Consider the following 27,335-nt stretch of genomic DNA (forward strand, 5'->3'; position numbering starts at 1 on the left):
AACAATTGCAGGGATGGGGCATTTACAACAACTCTAGTAAACAGCTTTGAAAGAAGCAAATATCTGAACTCTTAAATGGAGATTGCATACAATTCCATAATATTTTTGTATATCCGTGTTAAGCAAAGTTTAACAGGATAATGAACTTGATTTCTGGCACCATATTCACTATCATTCATAAAGAATCTTATTTTCAGCGCTGATACAAGGAGTCTTTACAAAAACCCCAGCCTGAACAAACTTAACTCGTGAACATGAAATGAGCATCTTTCTGACATTATGCTATGCTTCTTCCCAACGCTGTTCAAAGAAAAATGCAATTTGGAATCTCCAGTGTCACTGGGTCTGTGCAGAAAAACTGCCTCTCTAAGGATGGGCTTTACACAAGTTCAAAGTCATTCTACGTTTTCAAAGCAGGACTCTGTCAGGGGTTGTATACTGAATACATTTCAAAAGAAACAGATATTTTACAGTAAGGTGACCATTTCTTCCTTTAGACCTGTGCAAGACTGAATCCTTTTGTAAGTGACCTGCATATAATCCTCTCCAAACCTTAGAGATCAGAACTGGCTACTGATTCAGTAAAATGATTGGAAACCTGATATCCTAAACTCAGCATTAAATCTGCCTTCTCACATCAAGAACATTTCAGAAGGAGTAATGACCAGCTCAACAATGCTTTCTCATGGCATAGTCCAGAAACATTTATCTTCTTAGGGACAAAAAAGGTTGCTACTTAACAAACAACAGATGAAGATATACTAAGTGGGCAGTTTTGAAAGCCAGCTAATTGAAATGCTGCGACCTTTTCACGAGCCAAGTAAACTTCCATCACAAGTCAACTCTTTCACAGGCCTCTGCCATTAGATCCATTTGGCATATATAGTTTTCTTGATCTTAAAACAGAACTCCTTCTAAGAGGTAGAACACTTCAGAGAAGCAAATGTTTTATTTAATATTCCACCCAGGGAAGGTTCCCTAGAAGGACTTTTCAGTTATATTGCTCAAGAACACCAGAACAGACTTCTCAATGAGAATCTCACAAGCAGAATGTCTCTGGTAATACCATATCCTTACTGTTGAAGTCACACCACTACAAAAATTTATTTTGTCGTCAACAACTCTCTAGCATTTCACCACAACTTGACTCTGATAACTGGTGTTGACTCTGAAAAACCACACTACTGCAGATGGATTGGTGCTTTATATGCATGCTGTCTCTCGTTATAGCCCTTCAAAGCCACTCAGACTTTCTCAATGTTCAGTTGTCTTTTTGAGAAACAGCTCAGCTTGAGAGGCTTCTTTTCACATTAAGACCTAAAAAGCCAAAGATGCTGATGTCTTGGTTGATGTGTTTGGCAAGAGAACTAGAAATGAAACTGCCAAATCCTGTCTTCTTTCTCTCCCTTCTTGTCTCCCATCATACACCCAATAACGATTAGAGAACACCAGACTGAACACTACATGGGGACTATTTTGTCAGAATATGAAGAGACTTTTTTCCCCCCATAATTCAGTTTCTACCATGCATTTCACAGCTGACATCATCATAAAAGAATGGAACACAGAAGGTGACACATCTAAGCTAGTTGCCACCAAAAGGGTGAGTTCACTCCCTTTCTCCTTTATCTGCAAACGTAGCAATTGTCTGAATCTCCTCTTAAGCTAGTTCAGGGAGCAAAGCTAGCAGAAAATGATTCATTTTCTCATTGCCATGAGTGCTTTGTCATTACTCGCTATGGGGTTAAATGACTGCCATGCTCACTGCAAGAGGCGAGTTAAGAATATGGCAACAGGGAGACCAAACTTTCTGCAGCATCTTGCTGTAAATCCTTTTAGTTGCCTTTAGATCAACAAAACAGTATTGGCAAAATAACACTAAGAATCTGCACAGTAAGTGGGATTTTTCTGATGACATTCCTTCAGGGTTCATGCTAGGTAACTGCTGTATCCTAAGGGGAAGAACATGCTGAGAACAAGCACCACTTAAATAACAAACAAACATGATTTTTAACACAGGAAACATTTCAGTAGAGATGGTATTTGTATAAATCCAAATTTTTAGAATATCAATCTCTGCTAAGAAATAATTTTTAAAAATTATTTCAATTCCAGTTCATTTGTATACTACACATCTAGGTAAGAATCTAAATGTAATAATAATTGTAAGGAATGTCATAGAATCATAGAATGGCCTGGGTTGAGACCTTTTAGATCATCTAGTTCCAAGCCCCTGCTGTGGACAGGAACATCTTTCACTAAACTGGCTTGCTAAGTTCCATCCAACCTGGTCTTGAACACTTCCAGGGATGGGGCATCTACAACTTCTCCGCACCATTGGACCTCAGCAACTCTTATTCAACTAAATCTTTAACAACCAGGTATATGATTTTGACTTTAAAGTTTCTTTGATAAATTACCAAGACCAAACAGACGTGACGTCTAACCAATATAAATTGCTTTGCATTTTTCTACTATATTTAAGACGTGATTCTATTTCTGTTTGTCTTAACGGCATGTCAAGTTGTGCCACAGTCATCACTTTCAAAAGAGTTTTTTATGAGTTCTTTCCCTGTAAAAGAATATTTTATATCTTGCAAACACCCTCATAGCTTTGCTCTAAGACTACAGTTTTTCAGCGCTCTTTTCGAGGACAGGAAGTGAGAGCTAAGCAGGACTACCCACCACATTACTGACAAAGAGAAGAATGCTGTAATTTCTCTCACCCTTATTAAAGATTTGTTTCCTCCTACACAAGAGCCCTTTTCACCACAGTCTCACAGTATGAATTCATATTTAACTGGTCGTGTGCCATGGCACAAAAGAATCTGCATTTGTCTTACAGCTTCCCAGAGCCGAGCTCTTTGCCTACAGTAAGAATCTTCATTCCTTGCCCACAAGGATAGCCCTATATTTAGCTATTCTGAGTATTGTTAGCTTGGATCCCATTTATTAAGTAACACAGCTTACTCTGTACGCATGAACTGTCCTAATTATTTAGCACTCTCCCCCATCTTTGCATCATTTGAAAACTTCACCAGTAATGATTTTATGTTTTCTTTCAGGTCATTGATAAAAGCGTTACATAGCTCATGGACACAAACCAATCCCTGAAGAACTATGCTGGAAATGCAAATCATTTCTCATTTACAATTACATCAAGACATATCAGTTAGCCAGTTTTAAATCCACTTAATGTGTGCCATATTGATTTTATATCCTTCTAGTTTATTAATCAAAATATCCAGTGGCATAAAATCAAATGCTTTACAGAAAATCTAAATGTATGAATTCACCACTATCACTTCTTTAAGCTCAGTTGAAAATAATACTCCACAATATATCAAATCAGGTTGAACTTCCATGCTTTATTTTTCCTTTTAAGTGAAGAGGATTATATTGTTTTGCAATATCATTCCATGTACGCACATTATTTTCCCCCAATTCTGTATACTCTGGGAAAAGCCATACATTTAAGAGTAGAAGTCTGTTGCTCTTCTTAGCTTCTGTTTTCCAAACAATTTTTTGTTTCTACCCTTAATCTTTTCTGTACCTGCTTTCCTTCACTCATATGACCTATTCAACCTGAGCACAGTAACACAGATTCAAAATATATTCTGACTTTTACAAAATTTGATAAAGAAGTATCAACAAGTCTAATTTCTGGAAGCAGGTCTTTCCTGGAATGGTAGGCAAAGATTGATTTTTGACTTTAGTTTCAATTAAAGTAGTTTCTCCATTAAGAATCTTTTCTGCCAGCTCTCCTCAGGAATGCATAGTAACAAAAAGCTTTCATGAAACAATGAAGCTCTAAGTAAGAGTTGCACCATCCCTTGGTGCCTCTCTATTTCCAGCTGATCTACTATTTGGTTGCTATTAAAAAGCACTCTCCTTATTAATACACGTATCCTCTTTATTAGCTAAAACCTAATATATCGGTACTGCAAAACTAATTGATGCTTAAATTAATAAACAACAGGTTAAAGCATATACAAAAAAGAGAAGAAATAAAATCACGAAAGAGCTTTTACCTGTGGATCTTTGAAATACATTTCATACAACTGAATGGTCCGTCGACTTGCTTGACTCCCATGATACACAACCACATTTAACTCTGTCCAGGTGCGGAACTCCCTTTCCCAGTTGGGAATTGTGGACAACGGTGCAATAACCAAGAAAGGACCGTGGATTCCTTTCAAATATATCTCATAGAGAAACGTAATGGACTGGATAGTCTTTCCCAACCCCATTTCATCTGCTAAAATGCAGTTTCGTCTGAAAACAATAGTAAGAACAATCTGAATGATTTATTCCTAACTTAAAACATAGAAAATCAGAAGATAGCCTGAATAAACCATATAGTTTTAAAATGCCAAGTTTACACTAAAAAGACATCATAATCTTTTTTCATTTTAAACAAATACTATGATTTGTGATGCAATAAGCATGGATATATCCTTTCTATGTACTTCTCAAGTTCACAACAGGAAGGAAGGGGCAGCGGGGGTATGCACGAACCCAAAGCATTTGCCACAAGAATCTATCTGAAATATTCATATTCCACCCCAAATTAGTTTGTATATGACTCCCACAGCAAAAAATGAGACGTAAATGATTCTAAAACCTCGATTTAGATGATTACTTTAAAAGGTTATCATTTCAAATAAGCTTTTCCAAAGCAGGGTTCAGCAGTAAGCAATGTTTTACGTACCTGTTGTACCAATTGAAAAGAAGCCAGTTTACTCCCTCCAACTGGTATTCCCTGAGTTTGTTATTGTTTTTATACTCCCTGGAACTCTCCGATTTCTTCCAGTCATCGGCAGGAGGTCTCTCCTGTTTCAAATACAGCAAATCCCATTAGTGGTTTCTAAAAGACCACATTACTTTACTATTTTCAAATAAAATCCTCTATATGGAGCCAATTCTTACCACACGCTCCATTTCTGGCTCCCTAGACATCAGTTTCTCAAATTCTTCGATCTTAGCTTGGTCGATGTCTTGCTTGAGCTCCCAAGTGCTGTCTTCATAAGGAAGCGAACACCATTTCACCAGATAATGCGTTACAGGCTTTGTTAAGACAAAAATAATATTACATCACAATATAGAAAGAATAAAAGTGCAACCATTTTTACAGGAGATCTGCAGGCCAGATAAAATTCAAAAAGCTTTACCAGACCTGAATCAGCCAAAAGGATAAGCAAACAGCAGGTTGACACCTTGACAAGCAAGATTAGAATGTGGGGAATGCAGGTGTTTCACTAAAACAAGCACACTACATTTGAAATCACTAAGGTTAGACTAAAATTTAGAAGTAAAACAATATTAATTTTTCAACCCTTACAATTTCTATGATTTACTACAAATTGGAAAAAGTCAACAATCATCTTTTATCAGTGTCATCAAAAACTTCCCAGCAGGCCACTCAACCACTGCCATTCACTGACAGAGCAATATGGAAACACTGGCACAGCCAGTGAAGCTTTCTATTCTCCCAGAACCAAAAAGGAATCTCCTGGACGAAAAAATGATCTTGTTCTGCTGAACAAGTCATTAAAAATGAAGAAACAGTGAATTCATGAACTCTTCCCCAACAGGTAGTCCAAACCATGTCTAAACCATTATGACACTTAGTTAAGACTCTTTCTTGCAATTGTCATTTAAATTCTGCATTATATGCATGGATATCATACTCCTACTGTATTAAGTACCACCCCTTTACTGTTGTTGTTTGGCTGTTTTGTGGTGGATTTTGTTTTAAATATAGGTAAGTTTGGAAGAAACTTGGAAGAAATTCCAAGAAAAATTTTGGAAGAAATTTCAAACAAGAAGTTTGGAATTTTCACTTAACCCCCTTTATTTTAGGGAAACTGCTGTATTAGTCAATGTTTTCTTGAACATGTTCCTATTTTTTACACATATATACTGTGGTAGCTTCTGTAAGTGTTTATTATATATCCACATTTCTAAACAATAAATCCTAAACACAATGCCTATATGACTACAGATGCACCAGAAGTTTTGTTTACCTCTCCATTATCATCTGTGCTACGTGAAAAATCCATGATTCGATCAACTTCCACATAATCTGGATTAAAAAGCTCATCATCAATCTGTTCAAGGAGAGAGGCAAAAATATAAAAGATATCTCTATTAGCCCTTCCTGAGAGGAAAAATGATTATATATTTCACTAGGCAATAATATTTTGGGTCACAGTGACACAGAATTTATATTTGGCAAACTTCAACATGTTAATTGAAATGCTACAATTCAGCAAGATCATTCCCCGTGAGGGAATCAGACTTCTCAGACTTTGTTAACTGGGCCTCTTAATTACTGTGTGAAACCTTTTACTGTGAGAGAATGTTTAAGAATATTTTAAATGAAGTGTGAAATTACAATTCACTAATGAGCAATCGAAAAGGCTTATGGCATGCAATGCATTTAGCATTCTTGAAAACTACAGCTTGCCATAAAGAAATTAGAGCCTTGTACACTAAGTGCCTTTGGATTATTTTAACTACAGGAATTGTCTAACAGTTTTATAAGCAAGATTTGAAGATTATTATTTCAAAAACAGAGAAAAGACAATGCATGCATACACAATTTCTCCAAAAATCACAATTTGTTTTGTTCTTTCTTATCCCTCCAACAACTTATGAGATACTCTTGCATACTAAAGCACTGTGTTTAATTTTACATTTTTAAGATTCCCTCCAAGAGAAGAGACAGACAAAAAGACTAAAGACTATGTACATTTTAAAAGCCTTTTCTAAAGCAAGAACAGATTCCAAGTATTTACAATAACTTGTGATCCATTTGGAAATGGATAAAAAAAAGGAATATACAACTAATTCCAGGTGCCTTCACTGAGAACAAATGAAAGTTTTCAATTTGCAACAGGTTTTGTTTGGCTTGAATGACATAGTAAAATAAATATAAATAAATAAATACAGTAGCTGATGAAGCTGATTTTTTTTTCTTAAAAGAGCATTTTACTGAAAGGTAAGCTTTCAGAGACACAAATCAGCAGTTCTAGTCTTTTATTGACAGGACCCCTGCCACATTACTGCTTATGGCTCTAAGTGAAATTAAATTGATGATAAAAAGCTTAGAATCCCTAGTGAGCAGCAGTCCATAACACAGAAAAATGGGATGCATTTTTTCTGGCATAATCAGCTCCCAAGAAAAGAGACATGGTACTGATTCAGTCATGCTTACAAAGCAAACAACTGGCCACTCACTTTAAAAATAACCCAAAAAACCCACTAGAGGAAAAAGTATACACTCAGGATAGATCACTTGAGTTTCATAAACCTGGAAGACTTGCATCCAGAATGGTTCTGCATTTTACCACAATAAATGCTACTGATATATCCCACAGTTATTCAAAATGTTCTGCTTGTATACAGAACAAGAACTCATAAGAATATTCCTTAAAGCACCCAAAAGAAATAAACAAATCGTACTTCTGAAAGGAATTTGTTCTGGCCCTGTTTTGCCTTAAACCGCTTAATCTTCTGCTGAATTCTCTTGTCTTTATCCAGCTCTTCCACAGATGCCCACTGACAGTGAAGGTAAGAACTAGAAGATGAAACAGAAAAATCTTACTCAAAACACTGCTTCCATTGCAATCCTTATGTATCCCCCTAGTATAACTACATCTTTCCTGCACATTGTAGTGCTATGCTTGGAAAACTGGACACTATCTTCTTTATCATACAGGTTATTAACAAATCATCATTACTGAAAGTAATTATACTAACTAATAGAGAAACTTGTCAGGAAATAGAAACAACTCCCACTCAAAATTTAAATATATACCATCTACATTTAGTGTTTGGCACAAAGTTAGGATGACTTTTATTGGATATACTTAAAACATAACTACTATACAAGACACTTATCATAAATGTCACTATTTAGCAATATATTCTAGCAAAGAGTAGGGTTTTTAGAAGTTAATAAAAATATGCAAACATTTTAAGTACTAACAGCCTATATAATTTTTGTGAGAACAGCATTGTAATTAGAAGTTGCTTATGAGTCAATTGCAGTTTTAACACTGACAGAAAGAAAAGAAAACCTCTTGTAAATGAAGCTCCGTGGTAATAATTTCTCTTTAAGAAAACAGAGTAAGAAAAAGCGTCTCTGCCAAACTGACTTCTCCCACTCTATAAATTTAGAGTCTGTCAAAAGTTCTATTGCTAAGACATGAATAGTTAATACAAAAATTACACATCTATGTAATAGAACTAAATAATTACAATTAAGCAATTAAACATCATGCAATAAACAATACAGTGCAAAAGGTAAAAAATGACAGCATATTTAAAGTGAAGTCAACCATATGCAGTTAGTTGCAAGAAACTCACTTTCAGCAGATTTCTGTCTCTCAGATAGAAAATTTGGTAAAATTAAACAAGATATGCTATTTTTTTCTACAAGAAAAGTGAGCTTATTCAGCTCTGAAGTATTTTATTTTAAATACTGATTGCATTGCAGTTTCAGAGTCCCGAAGTGAAACAACATGCTGCTCTCACCACTCTAACATCCCTCTTATGGAGGGACCACGATCGATTGGAATACTGAACGCCATCTCCTTTGTTTGTTATCTTAGACATTTTGTTGAACACAAATCTTGTTTTTGAAACAACACCGTACTATTTTTGAGTAGCTTGCACAAGTGTTACACAGCTATGTAAGCATGAGCTCATGAATCTGCATGCATAACGAGCCTTAGAGCTTTTAATAGCAGAGCAACTTTACCTATGGATTTAATTCTGCAGAGAACACAAATTAAACAATGCTATTAAACTCAGTACTACCAATGCAAGATATTTCCCTGTTTATTTGTCACTGTTTTGGATTAAACATTAGATATGCTTAAAGTTCAATAGTAACTGTTATATAAATTACAAAACCAGTTTTTGGAAACTATGTAGAAGTTACATGAACTTAAAGATAGCAATCAAACTTATAACTTTACTTACAAGTTTTTGTACTTTACATAGAATTCCTCTATTTCTACCTCCTCTCCGTTCTCCATCTAAAAGAAAAGAAATGTTGAAACATGAATTAAACCTCTAAACAGCCCAATTTATAAATGATTAAAAGCTATCTGAAATATGGAATAAGGTCCCCACATAGATACACAAGAGGAGGTGTAGGAAAAGGTTTGTGGGGGAGGACATGGGTGAGGAGTTTCCTCCAGCTGCTTACCCAAGTACATACTGCACTGCTTACTACAACTTCCAAGACATGAATCATTTGAACTCCTCCCTAACCACATGCAGCTTCATTCACAACCTCACCCCAAATCTGGCTTTCTGCCAAACCCACAGTGTTAAGTAGAAGCCAAGTGTACCATTTTCTCAGGCAGCAGCCAATTAGCAACTGCACTCCTGAATGCCATATGTATTATTTTTGGCTGGCTCATGGTAACTTTACATTGTGGGTTTTGTAATGTTTTAAAAAAGAGTTTTAAAAGGGGTTTATTCCTCCATATAGTTAATAACTCCAAACAAGAAGCCATATAAAACTAAACCTTATACCTCTGCTAGAATTTTAGTGCATTGGTGTTCATGGCTTTAGTTTTACTCAATGGTGCAATTAAATTCACTCAGGCAAGATGTCTCACATACAGAGCAGCCAAATTAAATTAACACCCAAAAACTACATTTAGAGCAAGGTTAAAATTGTGATATAAACCAGCAAAACCAAGGGCATTCAGTGCTAAGGGTTGAGACTACCCTTAACTCATCCCTAGTGCCAAAGTATTGCATAACATATGGCATGTAATACTTTGTTGAATTACTCCTGAACCCAGCCATAGGACAAACTAAGGACAGTGCACCAGGCACACATTTAGAATTCAGTTTATGTCACAACATTAACGGTTTGTGTTTACTAATGAACTTTGGAACAATTTTAAATAGAAGAGCATTTTCTGTTTTACATACTTTATCAGGGACAACAACATCTGTAATAAATATTGTATGCAGCACTAAATAGACAAAACTGTTGACTGCTGTGTAAGTCAACACTCTTTGTATTTATATACACACATTTTAAAAAGAGAGAGAAAAAAATATATATATACACAAGAGAGACTACGCTAAAACTTGAATTGTCTCCTAGTTGCTGGCTAGATGTTACCTCCACAGCAGTGCGGTTAAGGAACAACAGTAGCAACTGCATAAAACTGTTCTAGCACAGTAAAGTTCATTCATTTCTAGTCCCTGATTCACATAGTATTTCTTTGCATCTGGACTAGCAAGGGATTTTATCAATTTAGCATTTATATCACTCCAGCACAGTTTGCTTGTTCCTTTCTAGAGAGAAAAGCAACACCAGACTTCAACTATTTCTCCCTAAAGAAAAGGAAGATAAGGTATTCCTGGTACTACTTCTTGATCTTCTTGAATCCTCTGTCAAAGAAGATAAACTGTCCAAACTATCCCCAGTCCCTAAACACAGGGAAGAAACTTCTGTCATTTACAAAGACACTGTCAAAGGAAGGAATCTGAAGACCATCAAGATTCTTCTTTAAACAAGAAAATTAAAAGAGTCTTTCTCAAGAAGGTATTCATATTTAGAGATCAAAACTGCTTTGAAAAAAGAAGCATTAATAAATGAAGATCACATTATCTGGAACTTATTCACTGCCTTGAGGCAAAATTGGTTTTTAAGAAGTCAGCTCTAATTTTTAGACATTAAATTCTTTTATTTTCTAAAATGTATTGTGGCCAAGTCTCTTTGACTAGTGTTAAATCCGAATCCTCTGAGATTCATCAATCTTACAACGACAACATGGTTAAACACCTTTACACAGAGGTTTCATATTAGCCAGTTTAACTCCCCCTCAACAGTATTTCAGTCAAGCACATTTTTTGTCAGCTGCCAACTTAATAACAATAATTTACAATGTAGATCTTGATAAATCCTGTAACTCTCACAAGTAAAACACTTTTGTATTGTCTAACAGGCAATAACTGGTCTATGTTATTATATGTTCTATGAGAGTGCTTCAAAGATTCATTTAAGTAAAAGGTATTTCAGAAAAAATGTTCTTAAAATCTTAGTCTGGCATTCAACATTTACGCCCTCCTCCAAACATCTAATCAAGTTCCAACTGCCAGCCCTCAAGTAGGAATTAACAGTGCATCAGTTTCGGATATATGAGATGGCAGCTTATGACACCGATGCCACTGTCCAACTCCCACTACATATTCATTTACATTAACAGGTAAAAAGGTGAGATAGAACATTTATGCAAAATTCTCCCAAAACTGATTACAGAGACATCCTCAAATAACACATGGCAGACTTAGGGAACACAGGACGCTTCAAATGATCACTGCCAGCTGTGACCAGAATTGACAATCTGATTCACAGTCTCTGCAGATAATTGAGTAAATAAATGATCCCTTCCTTCAAGGAAGGCAAAGCAACACATAAGAAACAATCACCTCAATTGATACATAGCACTAGACTGTAAACTTATCAGTTTGAGGAAGAGACGTAGGTGTTGTACACATTTCAATTACATCTCATTCTCACATACACTGGTAGGCAAAAAGACACATTCAGATGTGTAACATGCAGGTACAATGTAAAAACTCCACATCTTTCCATAATATGTGCTATTTGTCCTGGATACCCGTATTCAGCTCTAGACATTCCTTTTCGAAGTTAAGAAGCAGAAATTCAAAGGGGACTGTATAAAAAATTTCAACATACAAACTTATGACATTAGGTTTGGAAAGACAGTGTTATATATACTTAATGCTTTCTGCAAGAGGAAATTGTATTCAAGGGAATTTAACACTCCATGTTAAGGACAACAGGAGAAAACACTGCCTTTTATACTTCAAACATGAACTAATTTCCACCTTTTACTCTGTATCCTTCAAAAAATGGCTGCAAGCAGAGTGCTGCATCCTATCTGGTAACTCCACAACCAGACTAAGACTATTTCTGAGAAAACCAGCACGATTTTATGATAAGAATTCTGTTCCAAAAGCATAGTCATGATCTAATGTCCTTTACTTCAACACAACATCTTTGTTACGATCTAATCCACTGAAAGGTTTCCTAGTGAAGCCTTTCCTCATGTTTATTTTATGCACTGGTCCTGATCGCAGCAATTTTACTTTGATTAGTAATCTAACAACCAGGGTTTTGATGACGTTAGTAAGAGTGTAAAAGACCTTTAATAAAAGCACAGTTGGATACTTCAGATGTTAAATATTAACATCCTGAAACCCCTTTTTTTTTTTTTTTTTGATTTTGGAGAAGTGGGCTGGGGAGAAGAGCAGGGAAAGAAGAGACACCCCTCAAACCTGCAAATACAATCCATAAAAAACATTAAAGAAAAAGCTCAATATAGAGCTTGCCTCCAGCAGAGCTTGCAATCAAAGACATGTAGGCAGCAGACCAACCACTTCCCACAAACTGCAGCAAAATACACACTCCCCATGAGTAATCACACCTTTGTTTGCAGGGGAGAGGAAGAAGACAAGAATAATTGGTGAAAAACAGCTTCCAATGTAAAGACATTTATGAAAAGACCACATTCTCCTCTCTTGCCTAGTAGACCATCAGGACAACTAATTACTCAGTTTATATTACCTGAAAAATAAGCCTATGATTTGAAACATAAAATATAGCTCTAGACTTCGGAAAAAAAAAAAAAAGAAGCCCTAGAAGTTTTTATGGTGTGCAAGGTGCATAAACAAGTCAGACTGAATCACAGCCAGTCATGACATTGCATGACTGTAGGTTTACAAAGCTGGTAATGATGTTAGGACAGTAGTAATAAAATTGAACACACAACCCCCAGATCAAAAAAATCCAAACCAAACCAAAAAACAAACCACCACAACACTGAAAAAAAAAAAATCCATGAATAAAGGCCATTTTCCTTTCTCCACTGAGGAAAAGAAATAGTTGGTTAACTGAGATAAATGTGAGTACTATATCTGTGTAAGTCAGACAATTTTCTGTCCAACCGCAGTACAAGTCATGGAATTAGCTACACAAGAGTCTACAAAATATAATCATGCCCTCTTTGGAACGAGTTCTTTTTCTATTTCCTACTCAGAGTTTTAAACTGTTGGAAGTGCAAAGGCCAATCAAGTTGTGAAGCAAACTAGAAAAATCCGTAAGCAAAATAAGAATGTAACAAGCAACCAAGGCAGAATTAAAAGAGGACCTCACTGAACTTGAGTGTTTCTTTCCCCATCTTAGCATACTGACAAGAAGATATAAATCACCTATACATCTAACATATTTGATCACAGGTAAATCTGGTTTTAGCTGTTAAGCACATCCATAATCAAAAGACGCAAAAATCACGGGCAAGGGTAGAAATAGCAGAAACCTGGTTTGCAGGAGCGTTCTCACAAGCTCCTACTCTGAAGTGAAGAGCACCACAGATTTCACCCAGATATGTATATTTGCAAAAATAAATATTTTCATCCAAGAAAACGCAAGAAATGAGTCGAAGATTAAACAATCTGTTTTGTGTATGTCCATCCAAAAGCATACTATCTAAATACACTTTCAGGGAACCCCCTGTATTCAACAGAACAGTTTTTCAGTTTAGAATATCTGAGGTATTTTAAGAACTCAATAGGGGTTTTAGCAGAAATATGCTTAGGTTATTTAAAAATATGGGGGGAAAGGAGTTTGTTTTACCTTTTTCTTCACTGAACGGCTACTCATGATTTTCTCCACAACAGGACCTTCAGCATCAGCAGATTCCTACATCATAAATACCATACAAGAGTTATGGGAGTGCATCTTTGTTACTTAAAGACTTCCTTTATTAGAAAAACTTTCAAATAATATCTTGCAACAGCAGCTTAATACACAGAAGGACATTATCCCCCTAGCATGAGAACTTAGAAGGTTCAAACAGATTTAATACCGTAATAAAGGACTGAAGGGTACTTGTTTAAGCCCATTTTTAAAAGCTAATGCAAACTCCAGTTCTCTCAGTAAGGTTGACATGCACAGATAAACAGGTATAACCACATCAGCAGTTCACCTCTCCTAAAATAATACACGCTTTCAGCACCATACATAGTCTAAATATCAGATGATGTTCAGAAACTCCAGTTGGCTGTGTAAGCAGCCACAGGATCGCTATCAAAACTGCCTGCAATTCTCTATTACATTAATTCACTAATACAACAGGAGGCAAACCTACAAAATTCTCTTTCTGATAAGACACAATTAACAATGGAGATCACATGTAATATTTCACAAGGCTTAACAAATTGCCAAATGAAATACCAAAGAACATGTATATATTCTCCAATAGGTCATCAGCTAAATGAAGTAGTTCTTTGGAAAAGCACTACAAAACAATGAGATGGTTACAACAGTCATTCGTACAGTATTACCCCTCATCGTATTCAAACTATTTTATCCATCATTTACATTGCACAGAGAATAAAGTGTACCCTGCTGGGTACTACAAGGCAGTAATTTCATAAAGGAGTTCTTATGGTGCCTAGCAGCAGGGGACAAGCTTGAGTGGTTTATTAAAGTCACAGAAGCCAGACCACTGAATTCACAGAAGTAAATTCAAGATTCCTAGCAGTACAGTTTAGGTATCCTTTAGGTAGAGACCATTAATTTCAAAGAACTTAGCTTGAACTTTCAAGCTGCGTATCATCAGTTTGAAAACAAAGCCATGCATTGATATATTCTTTAAGAATGTAAAAAAATAATGCCTTCTGGCATACTTTGACAATCATGTCTGAAAATCATCCAGGGAAAGGGTCCATATTTGAACTTTCAATGCTGCAGTTACAGCCACCTTTCCAATCTGTTCATATCTGACCTGTTGCTCTGACTGAGAAGTATTTGAAGGAGAGTCTCTTCCAGCAGCATCAGCATCATCAGCCTCCTCATCTGAAATCTTGAACTCCAGGTCTTCTGTGTAACGCTTCCTCTTCACCTGCCTACTGGAGCGTCGCTTCTGAATAGAAAGCATTAATATTTTTCATGAGAAACAAAACTGATGAGCAGCAGAACAACTGAGAAAACTTCTTTGTGTTTCTCAAATACACTCAAATAGTGTGTAGTAAATGCTATAATTTTTACAGCACCATGGTAGAAATACTACACTGAGGATACTGCTATTCTGAACTCCTGCCTGTATGCTGTTCTTAAATTTTGTAATTAAAAAAACGACAACAAAATCCCAAAACAAAAAGACCCAACCATAAGCAAAAATCTACTTTATGCTAGTTCTGAGTTGGAAAGTGGGTTCCCCTCTGCCTTGTTTTTAACATTACTAAAACCACATTAGAAATTAGAAAGCTTATCTCAGAAAGCAGTTAAAACCCAAGAAGTTGCACCTCTCCATTCACATCTTTGACAAACTTTGACAGATGGCCAATGCAGGAACCAAACACCACCTTTCCACAGCACAGCCCACAGTGTTGCTAAGCAGTGACAACACAGTTTCTTGCTCTCCACATCCACCCAGTTGTACCAGGATTATCTTGTAGGGGAAACACAATGAAATACGATTTCCTCACTCCACTGACCCAGCAGTGTTCAGAAAGGCATCCTGCTGCACAGCATGGGAAAAGACCCCAAACTAATAGAGGAGAATGAAAAACTTGAACCACCCCAAACTGCAAACATGATTTCTGTGTTCCCACACTCTCGTCACCAGGATGAGAGAAAGCTTCAGCAAAACTGCACAAAACAATCTGTAAAATACACAAGCATGCATTTAACAGAATTTGCAACTTGATGCTTAGTTGCTGGGCATAATTTTCTACAAAAATAAAATTCAAATTCCCATAGTCTGCATCAGGTTATATTATTTTGACAAGCTGAGAGCACATGCTGTTAAAGGAAACTGTCAACTGAGCATCAAGTATCTCAGTGGACTAATATATTTATTAAAAAAAAATATGCTTAATATCAATTGTTAAAAAAACACCTTTATGAATTGCTACACTACTGTCTCAGCTACCACACATCTTCACTGGTACATGCAAAAACTTATGCAGCTTGTTTAACAGACCTAGGCACCTGAGTCTGTCAATATACATGGATAAAAACCAAATATTTACATTTAGATAGTTAGTCATGCTTTTTGAAGCACGACTTTTTAAAGCATCTGATGCACTTCACAAAATTAGAAATTCTTTCTTTAACTGAAAATGAAAATGTTGAGCAAAGGTTAAGATTACATCACCCTTTTAAACAATGGTGATGTGGCTTCTACCTTGAACACAGCAACTTAAGGGGGTTTCCACAAAACTGTAACAATATTTTTATACTTTAAACAGATACCACTTGACAAATTTGCATCTTCATTTACATAATCACTGATGGGAAAATACCAATTTTCTTCTGGCTGTGTAGGTAAGTCTTACCATTATTTTTGGTGCCAAAAATCTCTTTTTCCATTTACCTAATAGAAAGAATGCCCAAAATATAAAGGTAGTTCTTTGTTTGAATTTTATTGACTTGATGAACTTCTTGTTTCCTCTTACATTCATATGAAGTTTTGCAATTGATACGCATTATTATCAGAAACTGTGCATGCATTTACCTGCATCAGATTATCTTTAATTCATTAACTGATCTATAGGTAGAAGAAGTAATAGGCTTGTTAATTGAATATATAAAGTTTGCATGGTAATGCACAAAGGCAAGTATTTCTGCTCCTTAAATATAACAATGCAGCGCTTTGTGCATTACTACATAATATCTTTAGAGAAGGTTCAGGATTAAAACTGAAAACACAGCTGTGTTTTAGACAACTGTGTAACATCAATTGCAATTGAGAAAGGCACAACAAGCTTATTAATTCTAACTGTCCTAGCATATATCTTTGGAACCCTTCCCCAGGTTTATGCAAAGAAACGTGGGTGCAGTATATCATGCACTGTATGAGAAAGTCTTAAGAAAAAGTTACCTGAATTACTTTGTTGCATTTAATTAAAAAGTGATGCAAATACCCTATCAGTTCTATTAAAAAAAAAAAAAAGTCCAAAGTTTATCACTAATTGAGTTCCAAAAAGAGAAATTTTTTGTTCCACTTCACCGAAAACAAGTAAACCATGCACAGATGTTGAATTGTAAACAGAGAGATTTGTGGTACAGGACAGAAAACTTAATTCTTCAAATATTTTAATGTCTGCATGGTATAACAACTTTTCTAATTCAGAATACATGGCTTGAATGAATCGGAAAGAAATACTCTTCTGTTGCTGCTTTTAACTAGAGTATACTAGATTGCTGAAATTTTCTTATACCCTACATCCTTCTAGAAAATAGTAAGAGGAATGGCATAAACCATGTTTGTGTGGGACACCATCGCTTGCCAGCATCTTCACTGGGCAGCTTTGACCATTCTCAAGTGGTCATCAATCTGGACATCTCTCATAACCAGAAGCAACACATCCACAACCTGATGTGCAGTGGACAAATGCAGTGGATTTCAATTACACTGTTATGACTTAGGAATTTCATACTTTCTCCATCATGATTTGCCTCTACCCCTTCACGAGGAGATTCTTATTTCTTGCGCACACTCAAACTGCTGCCAGGAGAAGCAAGTCAGGAGCTGACCACTTCTTAACATAGCTAATGACAGAGCACACAAAACTCGTCATTTATTCTACACCTATTTCCAGATTTTCTTAACATAAAAAAAAAAAGTTGTGATAATAAGTGATAGGTGTGCAGTGGTCAAGAGCAATTAACCAACGTTAGGCTGGCAGTTCTGCAAAAAGTTCCTTCAAAAGCAGTGTAGGTACAAGTCCCTGACCTGCACATTTCCAACACTCTGCTTTGTCATGTCTCATTCTTGATTTCGGAAGGTTTGCAAACTGAATGCAAGAAGTAACACCGGGCTTATAAGCAAGACCTCACAATGGTACATTAAGTCTATAGAGCAGAAAATTCAGCACCGTAACTGCAACAGTGACAGAAGAGAACGTGTGAAAACTCAGCAGCACCTTACACGTATCTACAGGTAACAAGACTAGAAAGTAGAATTATGAAGACAAATACTTGCTTTTGTAAAATATTCACCACAGTGATTTCCAGTTCTCACCTTCTTTGTAAACAACACAGAAATTACCCAAATGCATCTCTGTAACAAAGACATGAGAACTATCGTTTTACACATCTAAGTTGTCAAAGCCTACACTGAACTCAAATGATAGCATTACCTGAACCCCTGGGTCATCTTCATCTTCAGGATGAGGTGATGGTGGTGGAGTTTTCTCCAAATCTGAGTTTTCCGAACCTTCCTTTCCCTTGTTAACCTTTTTCTTCGCAGCACTTGTTTCTGAATCTTGTTTCTTGTTACTGAAACAGAGGTATTTTTAATAAGTATTTGTAAAAAAAAAAATGCAAGCAAGAGGTGCTTAACAAAATAGTTAATCTGTGAGATTTTTTTCAGATGTTTGACTTCATTATTTCAACTGCTTTAAGTATTTCAACATAACTGCAAAATCAATAATACATGGGCCATCATTATACATTTCCCATTACCTAACAACAAATATCTCACTTCCTTCCTTCAATACCTTAGACAGAAACACTGGATGTGTACCCAACAAGAAGCTAAAAATGGGACTGGAAAGGAAGAGCTGCTTTCTTCAGAACCTGCAATTTCTGAAAGCGGTGTTTGGGCAACCAGACACATGAGAAGAGAAACAGGATTAAGCATGTGCTTGTCTTGATATTAACTGTGCAGACCAGGTAAGCAGAACCATAGTAAGCATTACCACAACAAAGGACTGAATGACAAAATTCATTTTCTTCTACAGTCCCTGCTATTTCCAAGCAGGAAAGGCACTTTTGAGTCAGCTCTGAAGGCACCTATACAGCTTCCATGCATGCAACTGCAGCTTGTAGGGGGGGAAAAGTCACCCAGCTGGTACCTCACTAGAAAGTACAACATTAGAAAGCTATATTCACTGACAGTAGAGGAATGTTTTGGGGATTGTTTCTCCCCTCTTCCCCCATGAAAATGTTCACCACCTCAAGAACTGGGACCACATGTCTCCCTCCAGCTGCACTCAGCAGCATGGAAACGGGTGAGGACTTATGTATCAACATCCAGCTTTAAATACACTGTCACCAAATCACTCACTGACATAATCTGTGGCATTGCAAGGGTGAAATTTTCACATGGCGATGAAGATTGATCGTAGAAGTTAGCATTTTCAAGCACATTTAGCATTTGAATCTGAGGTGGATTTTTGCTCATTTTTTGTGGTCAGCCCCTCCACAGCCCATTACTAGTGTGAGGGGTTTGCTGAGGGAAGGTGCTAAGACATCTGAGAGCAGAGCTATGTGCTGGTACCTGACACTCAGCAAGGTCACCAAGCACTTTTATATGGCTTCTGCATACTCATAATTTAAATTTCATACCTGGGATGCGGCCTGGGGTTTGTTTTCCTTCAGAATCTTTAGATTTGTAACTTCTCACTTAAACATCAGCTTTAAACTTGTTCATTTTGATTGGCACTTTAGCCCACCAACAGCACATTTTGGAGTCGTAATTTTAAACTTCCTAATATGGCCACATGTCTCTTTGGGATTGGGACAACGTGGATGCAGCATTATTGTCTCTTTGCAGCATATGTTTAAACTAATGCTGATTTCAAGGTTAAAAAAAAAAAAAAAAGACATGATAAACGTATAAAAATAGACGTAATAAAAATTACATGTGAAAGGGCTTTGAGTTTTGAACATGAATTTATATTTTTGCAAAATTGTCTCTACTCGGCCCTAGTAAGACCACATCCCGAGTACTGTGTCCAGTTCTGGGCCCCTCAGTACAAGAAAGAGAAGGAGCTACTGGGGCCACAAAGATGATTAGGGTGCTAGAGCATCTCTCCTATGAGGAGAGACTGCAGAAGGTGGGCCTGTTTAGAGACTAAATGATCTCAGAGGTTCCTTTCAACCCTAACAATTCTGTCATTCATTAATACATATAACTATCTCAAATGCAGGTGTCAAGAGGATGGTGCCAGACTCTTTCCAGTGGTGGCCAGTGACAAGATGAGGAGCAATGGCCATAAACAAAAACACGAGAAGTTTCACCTCAACATGAGGAGGAACTTTTTTATATTCCATAACATTGGAACAGGCTGTCCAGGGAGGTCGTGGAGTCTCACCCTCTGGAAACATTCAAAATCCACGTGGATGCGTTCCTGTGTAACCTGCTCTAGGTGAAACTTGCTCTAGGTGACCCTTCCTTGGCAGGGAGGTTGGACGAGATGAACTCCAGAGGTCCCCTCCAACCCTGACAATTCTGCAATTCCGTGAAATTAAGAGGGAGCGACACAGCTCGGAAAAAAACCCACGTGAAACTGCGACAATTAAAAAATAATAATAATAATAAAAGGCGGTATGGGGGTTGGAGGGAGGGGGTTAGAGTTTGACACGGCAGAAAGAGCACGGGGGTGAGGGGAAGACTTCGGCAGGGCGGGAGGAGCGCGGGCAGAGGACGAGCCCCGATGGGCGGCGGGGCCGGCCAGCGCGTCCCTCCCTCCCTCCCTCGCTCCCACCTCCCCTCCATCGCTCGGTGCCCGGCGGGCTCCCCTCCCTCCCCGCCGGCGCTTGTTTCCGCTCTGGCTGCCACCAATGGCACAAAAAGCCGCAGCTGAAGCGGGGCCCCCTTCGCCTTTTCATCCGCACGCCGAGAGCGCTGGCGTCGCCCCGGCAACCCGCGGCCACGTGACCAGCACCTGCTCCGCTGGCCGGCGGCCACCGAGCGCTGCCATCTGCTTCCCTCAATCAGCGCCCGCCCGCTCCCGGCACCTGCGCGGCCGCCGCACGGGAACCCCCCCACCAGCCCAGGCACCCCCCTCCCCGCCTTTTATCAAATCACCGCGAAACCGCTTCCAAAAAAAAAAAGAAAAAAAAAAGGCAACACACATACAAAAAAAAAAAAAAACAAAAAAAACAACCAAACCTAAAACAAAAACAACGAACCCACAACCAAACAAAACCAAACGCTCTTAACACGTTTCTCGAACTTCTTTAAATCAAAGGTGAGGGTCGCCACCAGGTGAAACGCGCTGACAGCCCGGCGCCTTTCGCCCCTGACCCCCGTAAATCGGGAGCGGGGCGAGCAATTAAGCTCAGCCGTCGGTGCCGTGCCCCGGGTGCACGGCCGCCTGTGAATAACAGGCTTAAAGCCGGGAAGAATAGCGTGGGCTACGCGGGATAAAACACCAGCCCGCTGAAACGCCGGGCAGTGCTAACGAGGGCCCGCCGACCCACCGACCGCGCTGCGCTCCCCGCCGGCCGGGCGCAGACAAAGACCCCGGCGCTGCGGGCAGGTCTGCCCCGACACGGGCTTCTTTCTGGCCTCTGTGAGACCTTTCCCTCTCCGTGCCATGACTATTTCGTGACCTATATATACCCCCGAGCCGTGCGCTTTGGCGCACAGTTACTCTCGGTAACGGAGCAATTCGGACACAGTTTCAAATCAATTCACTTGCTAGGCCGGTTATAAACAGACACATGAAAGTGCCAACAACTTGGGGAGAACAAAGCCCGTGTGCAGCTCCACTGGGAATTTTAAGTTCTAAATTCAGCAGCAGAATTGCTCTTTTTAAATGCAAAGCTACAGTTTCCTTGAAGAAAAAAAACCAACCAACCAAACAAACAAACAAAAAACCAAAACTGAAGTAGAAATAAACTATAGAAGAACAGCACCATCCCTCTGAGTGAGACACCACACTGCTTCCCAGTGCATCACACAGCCCAGGAGCTTCACCTGGCCAGTGGGAGCACCAGCTCCCTGGAACTGTCGGCAACTGTTGTTCCTCTGCATCTTCTCACAGAGCCAGTATGTTTTGTTCCTGACAATTAAATGTACCCACTTTTGACTCAGCCTTTCTAGTTTCCAGCAGACCATTCAGGAACAGTGTTAGCTGTGAACAGAATTATCTTTCCACATGGAAGTACAGGCAGGCACTTAGAGACTGTTCTTAGAGACTTTGCCATTACCATTAGGTCTCCTTGTCAATGATCAACTCTGGATGCACATCTGATAGTACTTGCCAAATCTGGCAACAAGGAAGGTGAACTGTAAAATACATGTTTAGACAACTATCTCTCGCATTTGCTTTTACATGTGCATGAATGCAAAATTTAGCCAAGTTCCCCCTAGAGACAAGATAGGGTCCCGTCCTGAAACAAGAATTATAAATCTGGGATAAATAGTATTTGCCACACACAAATCACTGAAGTATTTCAAAACTGTCAGTTAAACTGGCTTCTCAATTCAAGTGATACAAATACAGGCATTTCAGATTAGACATTTTACAATCTAGCTGTCCAATACCACTTTCTCGTTTTATGCTCTTACCCCCAAGGACTGCACGGCATACTGACCAAAGGGGATCAATAGAGGAAAACCTGCAGAAGGTCAGACAAGCAAACAACATCAAGAAAAACAGGCTGAAGAGTAAAACAGTAAGTAGGACAACTGAAAACAAAGCTTGAATTACAATTTGAGAATGGTATCCAAACTCTGAAAAAGTGTTTTGTGTTAATTAGCCCAGCAGCCAACTACAGAGCCAGGTGAAACTCCAGGAGGAACTTAGAGGTCCAAACCATCTGACTCAAAAATAACCCCAAAATCACAGCATACTTTGCAGGATTAAGAGGGGAAGTAATTAGCCCATATGTTTACACTGTGTAACTACTTCATCTGATCTGGGTAACTGATAGATCTGTTTATTAGTATAATTTATGATGACTATCATGATTGGGATGACTTTTTTTTTCTACAGTTCTGTGATCTAAAATAAGTCAGATGGATTACTGATTCTTATTTTATCATTTGGGAACACTGCCCTGTGACAGATTCATGATTGGAACCTGTCTTAAACAAACACTACACATCCACTGTAAAGCATAAAAAGAATTAAAAAAATAATCCCACCCTCTCAAAGTGTCAGCAGCGTGAGACTTACTGTACTGCATCACCCAAGGAAAACAATTATTTTTTAAGGCTCCTAGTGTAATCAAAACTTTTCTTTTACCAATTTTTATATATCACTAAAGTAGGAAAAACAATAGGAAAACAATTTTTTTTCCCAGCCTGAAAAGTCAGCCAAATTACTAAAAACCCTTGGTAACAGTGAAGCCTACAAGGCCTGCTGGTAGCACAGGCAAAGGTAAATATCAGGCAGCTGGGCTGGTTCAGAAGGGAGATGAGGACAGGTGTGAACAGGAACAGCCTCAGTGGACATATGCATGGAAATCTCGTATGATTTCCTGTTCTCTCCCACAGGCAGCCCCTTCCTGCCTTGCTCAGGATGATCTGACCTTGGGAGTGGAAACTACCACCACTGCCTCGGGACCTCTCTTCCTGTCCTCCAGCTCCCCAGGGTGTTGCGTCCTGCTGTCCGCACCGCTCCCCCACACAGCAGCCTCTTCCCACTTCCGCAGCCAGGAGCCATCCCCTTTCCGATACAATAAACAGCCAATCTGTGCGCCAAAAAGCCCTTCTCCACCTCCCTCTAAAAGCGGTAATTATGCTCATGTTTAGCGCTCCCCTTGTAAGCAGCAACCCACTCGCCCTATGCTGCATCCCAGGCTGCTGCTCTGTGTGGGAAGAATAAAGAGTTTTCTCTGCCACAGGGTGGGGAGGAGGAAGCAGATATGAGCAGCCCTGCAAAGCACAGCACTCTGCTTTGAGAAGATGGGACGAGGGAAGAACTACTGCAAAGAGCTGCCATTTGGCCCTTGCAAATAGTTACTGCTTCTCCCACCATAACCGGTGGCCACTCTCTAGGGTTTCATAGGAAGCAGCGGGAGAGATATCAGCTGTGCTGCAGCGTGATCTTCTCAAACAGGTGGTCCTCATCTCCTCCAGGGACAGGCACAGGAGGAACAGACATCTGAGCCATGACTTTGCAGTTCAGTAGGATTACTTGCCTTTCCTTGTCCATCTACTTTTGGAAAAATCTGCCTGCTTTGCACGTGCCTGGAGCTGGCTCCATAATATTTAGAGCCCACATAATACTCAGCACCCACACAATTTAATGAAAACTCTTCACTTGTGATCCTAGGTATACCTACATTTTGCTTTAAAACTCATCTAGTTTGGTCCAAAAGAGATTTGTTTTCCAAATGCTTTTTTTCTAGTCACCACTATATTTGTCCTTCTGTATTGTAAGGATTGGGCTAATATCCATTAAAAGTGTAATAGTACAATATTAGTGTGTGATCTTTCACTATGCAGAGTAACATACTAGCAGCCCATCTGGGTGTTTTCTTTCTTTCTAAGATGCCATAGGACACACAATTCAAACAAGCACAAAATTAATCAGCATCTGCCATTCTCCAGTCTGACTTATATGTAGGTGCACTTCAGTGAAGCGGGATGTTCATTTTGTCACAACTTACACCAAAGATAAAAGAGATATCAAGGATAAAGTTTCTGGGGTTCTGTTTTTGTTTGTTATATAAAAGGATTATACTTTTAGTCAAAATTGGAAGCAAAATAACAGGGTTATGAGCTATTTTAAATTACAAAACAGTTAAGATAATTAAATACCAGATATTTTATCTGTGTGTATACTCTAATACAGCCTGTGTCAAAATTAACTATCAAGGACTCACTGTGCTCTATCTAAAAACTGTTGCTCTTCAATAAATACCTAAATTTATTTACCAGAATTTTACGTAACTGTAAAACTCTTTTTGAAACTGATCAGCTTATTCAGGAACGAGAACTGTTAGTTATACACAGCATTTAGAAATCTAAAGATCACACTACTCCTTCCAATGCTTAGAAGCAAAACACTGAGCAATATGAGCAGAAGCAGTAAAGACACGCCAGAGATTAACTTCATAAAAATATTTTACTTCTATATAGTCATCCATAATCTATGCTAACTTTCATTAATCTCACTCATCTCAGCTACTGTAATATTTCCTTTCCAGAGTTAATGCCTCTGAAATACTGTGGCTCATATGATTAAACATTTGGACTGTTGATTTATTTAAAAACTCGATTCAATGATCTGTCAATGGACAGGTTCCCCAGTCTGTGATGTTGCCAAAGTAAGCAAATTTTTTTCACTGATTTAAAATTCTTTGGCAGCACAGCATCCCAACACAGTCTCCAAGTTCTTCAAAGAAGCTTGATACCGAAGCTGACAAGACCACAAAACGATAACAACCTTGTTTTCAAGAGAGCATTTGGTGACAAGAGACATGAGTCCACTACGGCAAAAGTAGGACTTTCTCCACATTCCTGAGCAAGCATAAGGAACACTGGATGCTCCCAATGCTGCTCTGAACATGTTTCTCTCACAGGTAAAACAATACAGGCTTAGTACTTACTAGAATAGTGAAGTCACCCAGCTACCCAGGGATGAGAGTCGTTGCACGGGAAAGAAGAAAAAGACTCTACTACAAATACATCTAAGAAAGCAGTGATTTGTTCCTTCAAAGAAAACACTGCTCCTTTAATTGCATGGCATGTCCCATGGCGCCTGTAATCTGCATGGCGTGTCTCAAGATTTAAAGACACACCTAGAGATATTAGGATTGAGTGGATGGGACAGACCAGCTCAGAGGTCTGATGTCCAGCACAGCCACAGGAACTCATGAATGGTTTTTGAGTCAGACTCCTTCTAACCATGGTCTATTAAACGAAGCTTCATTGTAGTCAAGTCTTCGTAAAACTGCACTAATTGAGAATTCCTGCAGTAAAAGACTTTTTACTTTTTGGTTGCAAAAACTGCTGGGAGATGCTCAATACCATGAGTTATGTAGCCTGGTCAGCCTTTAAACCTGAGTCTACAGAACTGGAGCATCTTTCTCAGGAGGAAAGGCTGAGGGAGCTGAGCCTGTTTAGCCTGGAGAGGAGACAACTGAGAATTGATCTTATCAATGCATACAAATAGCTTAAGGACAGGTGCCAAGACTGTGGGGCCAGACACTGCTCAGTGTTGCATGTTTCAGAGTCACAGAACATTCTGAGTTGGAAGGGATCCACAAGGGTCATCAAGTCATTCAGCATCCCTGGAGGTTTTTAAAAAGAGATTGGATGTGACCCTTAGTGCCATGCTATAGTAATTGGAGTTGGATCAGGGGTTGGACTTGATGATCTTGGAGGTCTTTTCCAACCCAATCTATTCTATGATTCTATGATTCTATGATAAATCCAACTCCTAAGTGAATGGTCCTTGTAGCAGATTGAACCCATGACCCTGGCATTATCAGCACCAAGTTTTAACCAACTGAGCGAGTCTCAGGGCGCCCACTGACAGGATAAGGGGCAGCGGCTACAAACTGAAACACAAGAAGTTTTACTTGAGTACGAAGAAAAACTTCTTTGAGGGTGACAGAGCACTGGAACAGGCTGCCCAGAGAGGGTGTGGAGTCTCCTTCCCTGGAGGTATTAAAAACTTGCCTGGATGTGATCCTGTGCAACCTGCTGTAGGTGAAACTCCTTTAGCAGGGGGTTTGGACAACATGATCTCCAGGGGCCCCTTTCAACCCCAATATTTTGTGAATCTGTGAAAAGGTTATTTTAGCTGATACAGTATTTTGGTGGCAAAAATATATACTGTGTGATATATAACCTTTTTTCTAAGCTGTGAATTGCTGCTACATATGTAAACCCCATCCTTAATAGAGTCTGCTACACAGCCAAAGTAACTTCTGCAATAAGGATAGGCTGATAACTGTAATTTACATATCAGTTAACATAACCTGTTCATGACAACACTTGATTTTACAAGACAGTGTTTGTAAGTTCTTTAGGAAACATTGTCTCTGCTAACACTGAAACTTCTCCCTCTTGCTAAAAGAGCAAGTAACATCTTAGTGTCCATGCCTTGTTAAGCCATGTAGCTGGATCAAACTTACCCAATAAATAGTCAATCTTGTAGAATATATGCAAAGCTGATTCATTAACTGCAATTTTTAAACCCTAATACAAATGGGTTTTGCAAACTGATTTGGATTAACCAAGTCTGGCTGTGCTTCCATCTGGAAGTTATATTTTATAACGCTAGCCACATCTTGAAAAACATATTCAGATGTTTGGAACAAATTCAGAACAGTTGTAAGAAATTCTAGGTACAAATGGAAAAAAAATTTGAGCTTTAATGTCTTTTCCCTCTCTATTTTCTTTCAAGTAGGCATTTATACACACAGCGTTTACGGACTTGAGGGGCAAGGAAAGAATCTGTATTACTGTCTGTGATGTATTTACTCATGTATAACAGCAGTTAATTCTTTCTCATACTACTCTGTAGCATTTTAAGCCTATCTTGATAAAGGGACACAAGGCTGAATGAAA

General features: G+C 38.5%; 1 protein-coding gene across 6 annotated transcripts in view; it reads right to left on the minus strand.

The window, feature by feature from the left end:
- Nucleotides 1–27,335, minus strand: part of CHD7 (chromodomain helicase DNA binding protein 7) — a 131,159-nt gene that overhangs the window by 29,751 nt on the left and 74,073 nt on the right. For all 6 annotated transcript variants that reach the window (XM_027898082.1, XM_027898083.1, XM_027898081.1 and 3 more), the window contains 9 exons: nucleotides 18,214–18,352; nucleotides 14,853–14,990; nucleotides 13,700–13,765; nucleotides 8,992–9,047; nucleotides 7,468–7,582; nucleotides 6,027–6,110; nucleotides 4,930–5,067; nucleotides 4,712–4,833; nucleotides 4,032–4,275 (listed from right to left, as the gene is read on the minus strand). In XM_027898082.1, the coding sequence (XP_027753883.1) occupies nucleotides 4,032–4,275; nucleotides 4,712–4,833; nucleotides 4,930–5,067; nucleotides 6,027–6,110; nucleotides 7,468–7,582; nucleotides 8,992–9,047; nucleotides 13,700–13,765; nucleotides 14,853–14,990; nucleotides 18,214–18,352 (1,102 nt within the window). The remainder of the gene's footprint in view (nucleotides 1–4,031; nucleotides 4,276–4,711; nucleotides 4,834–4,929; nucleotides 5,068–6,026; nucleotides 6,111–7,467; nucleotides 7,583–8,991; nucleotides 9,048–13,699; nucleotides 13,766–14,852; nucleotides 14,991–18,213; nucleotides 18,353–27,335) is intronic.

The sequence above is a fragment of the Empidonax traillii genome, unplaced genomic scaffold, assembly GCF_003031625.1.
Source record: "Empidonax traillii isolate 1590-97213 ecotype Southwest subspecies unplaced genomic scaffold, ASM303162v1 scaffold578:size403431, whole genome shotgun sequence".
Lineage (NCBI taxonomy): Eukaryota > Metazoa > Chordata > Aves > Passeriformes > Tyrannidae > Empidonax > Empidonax traillii.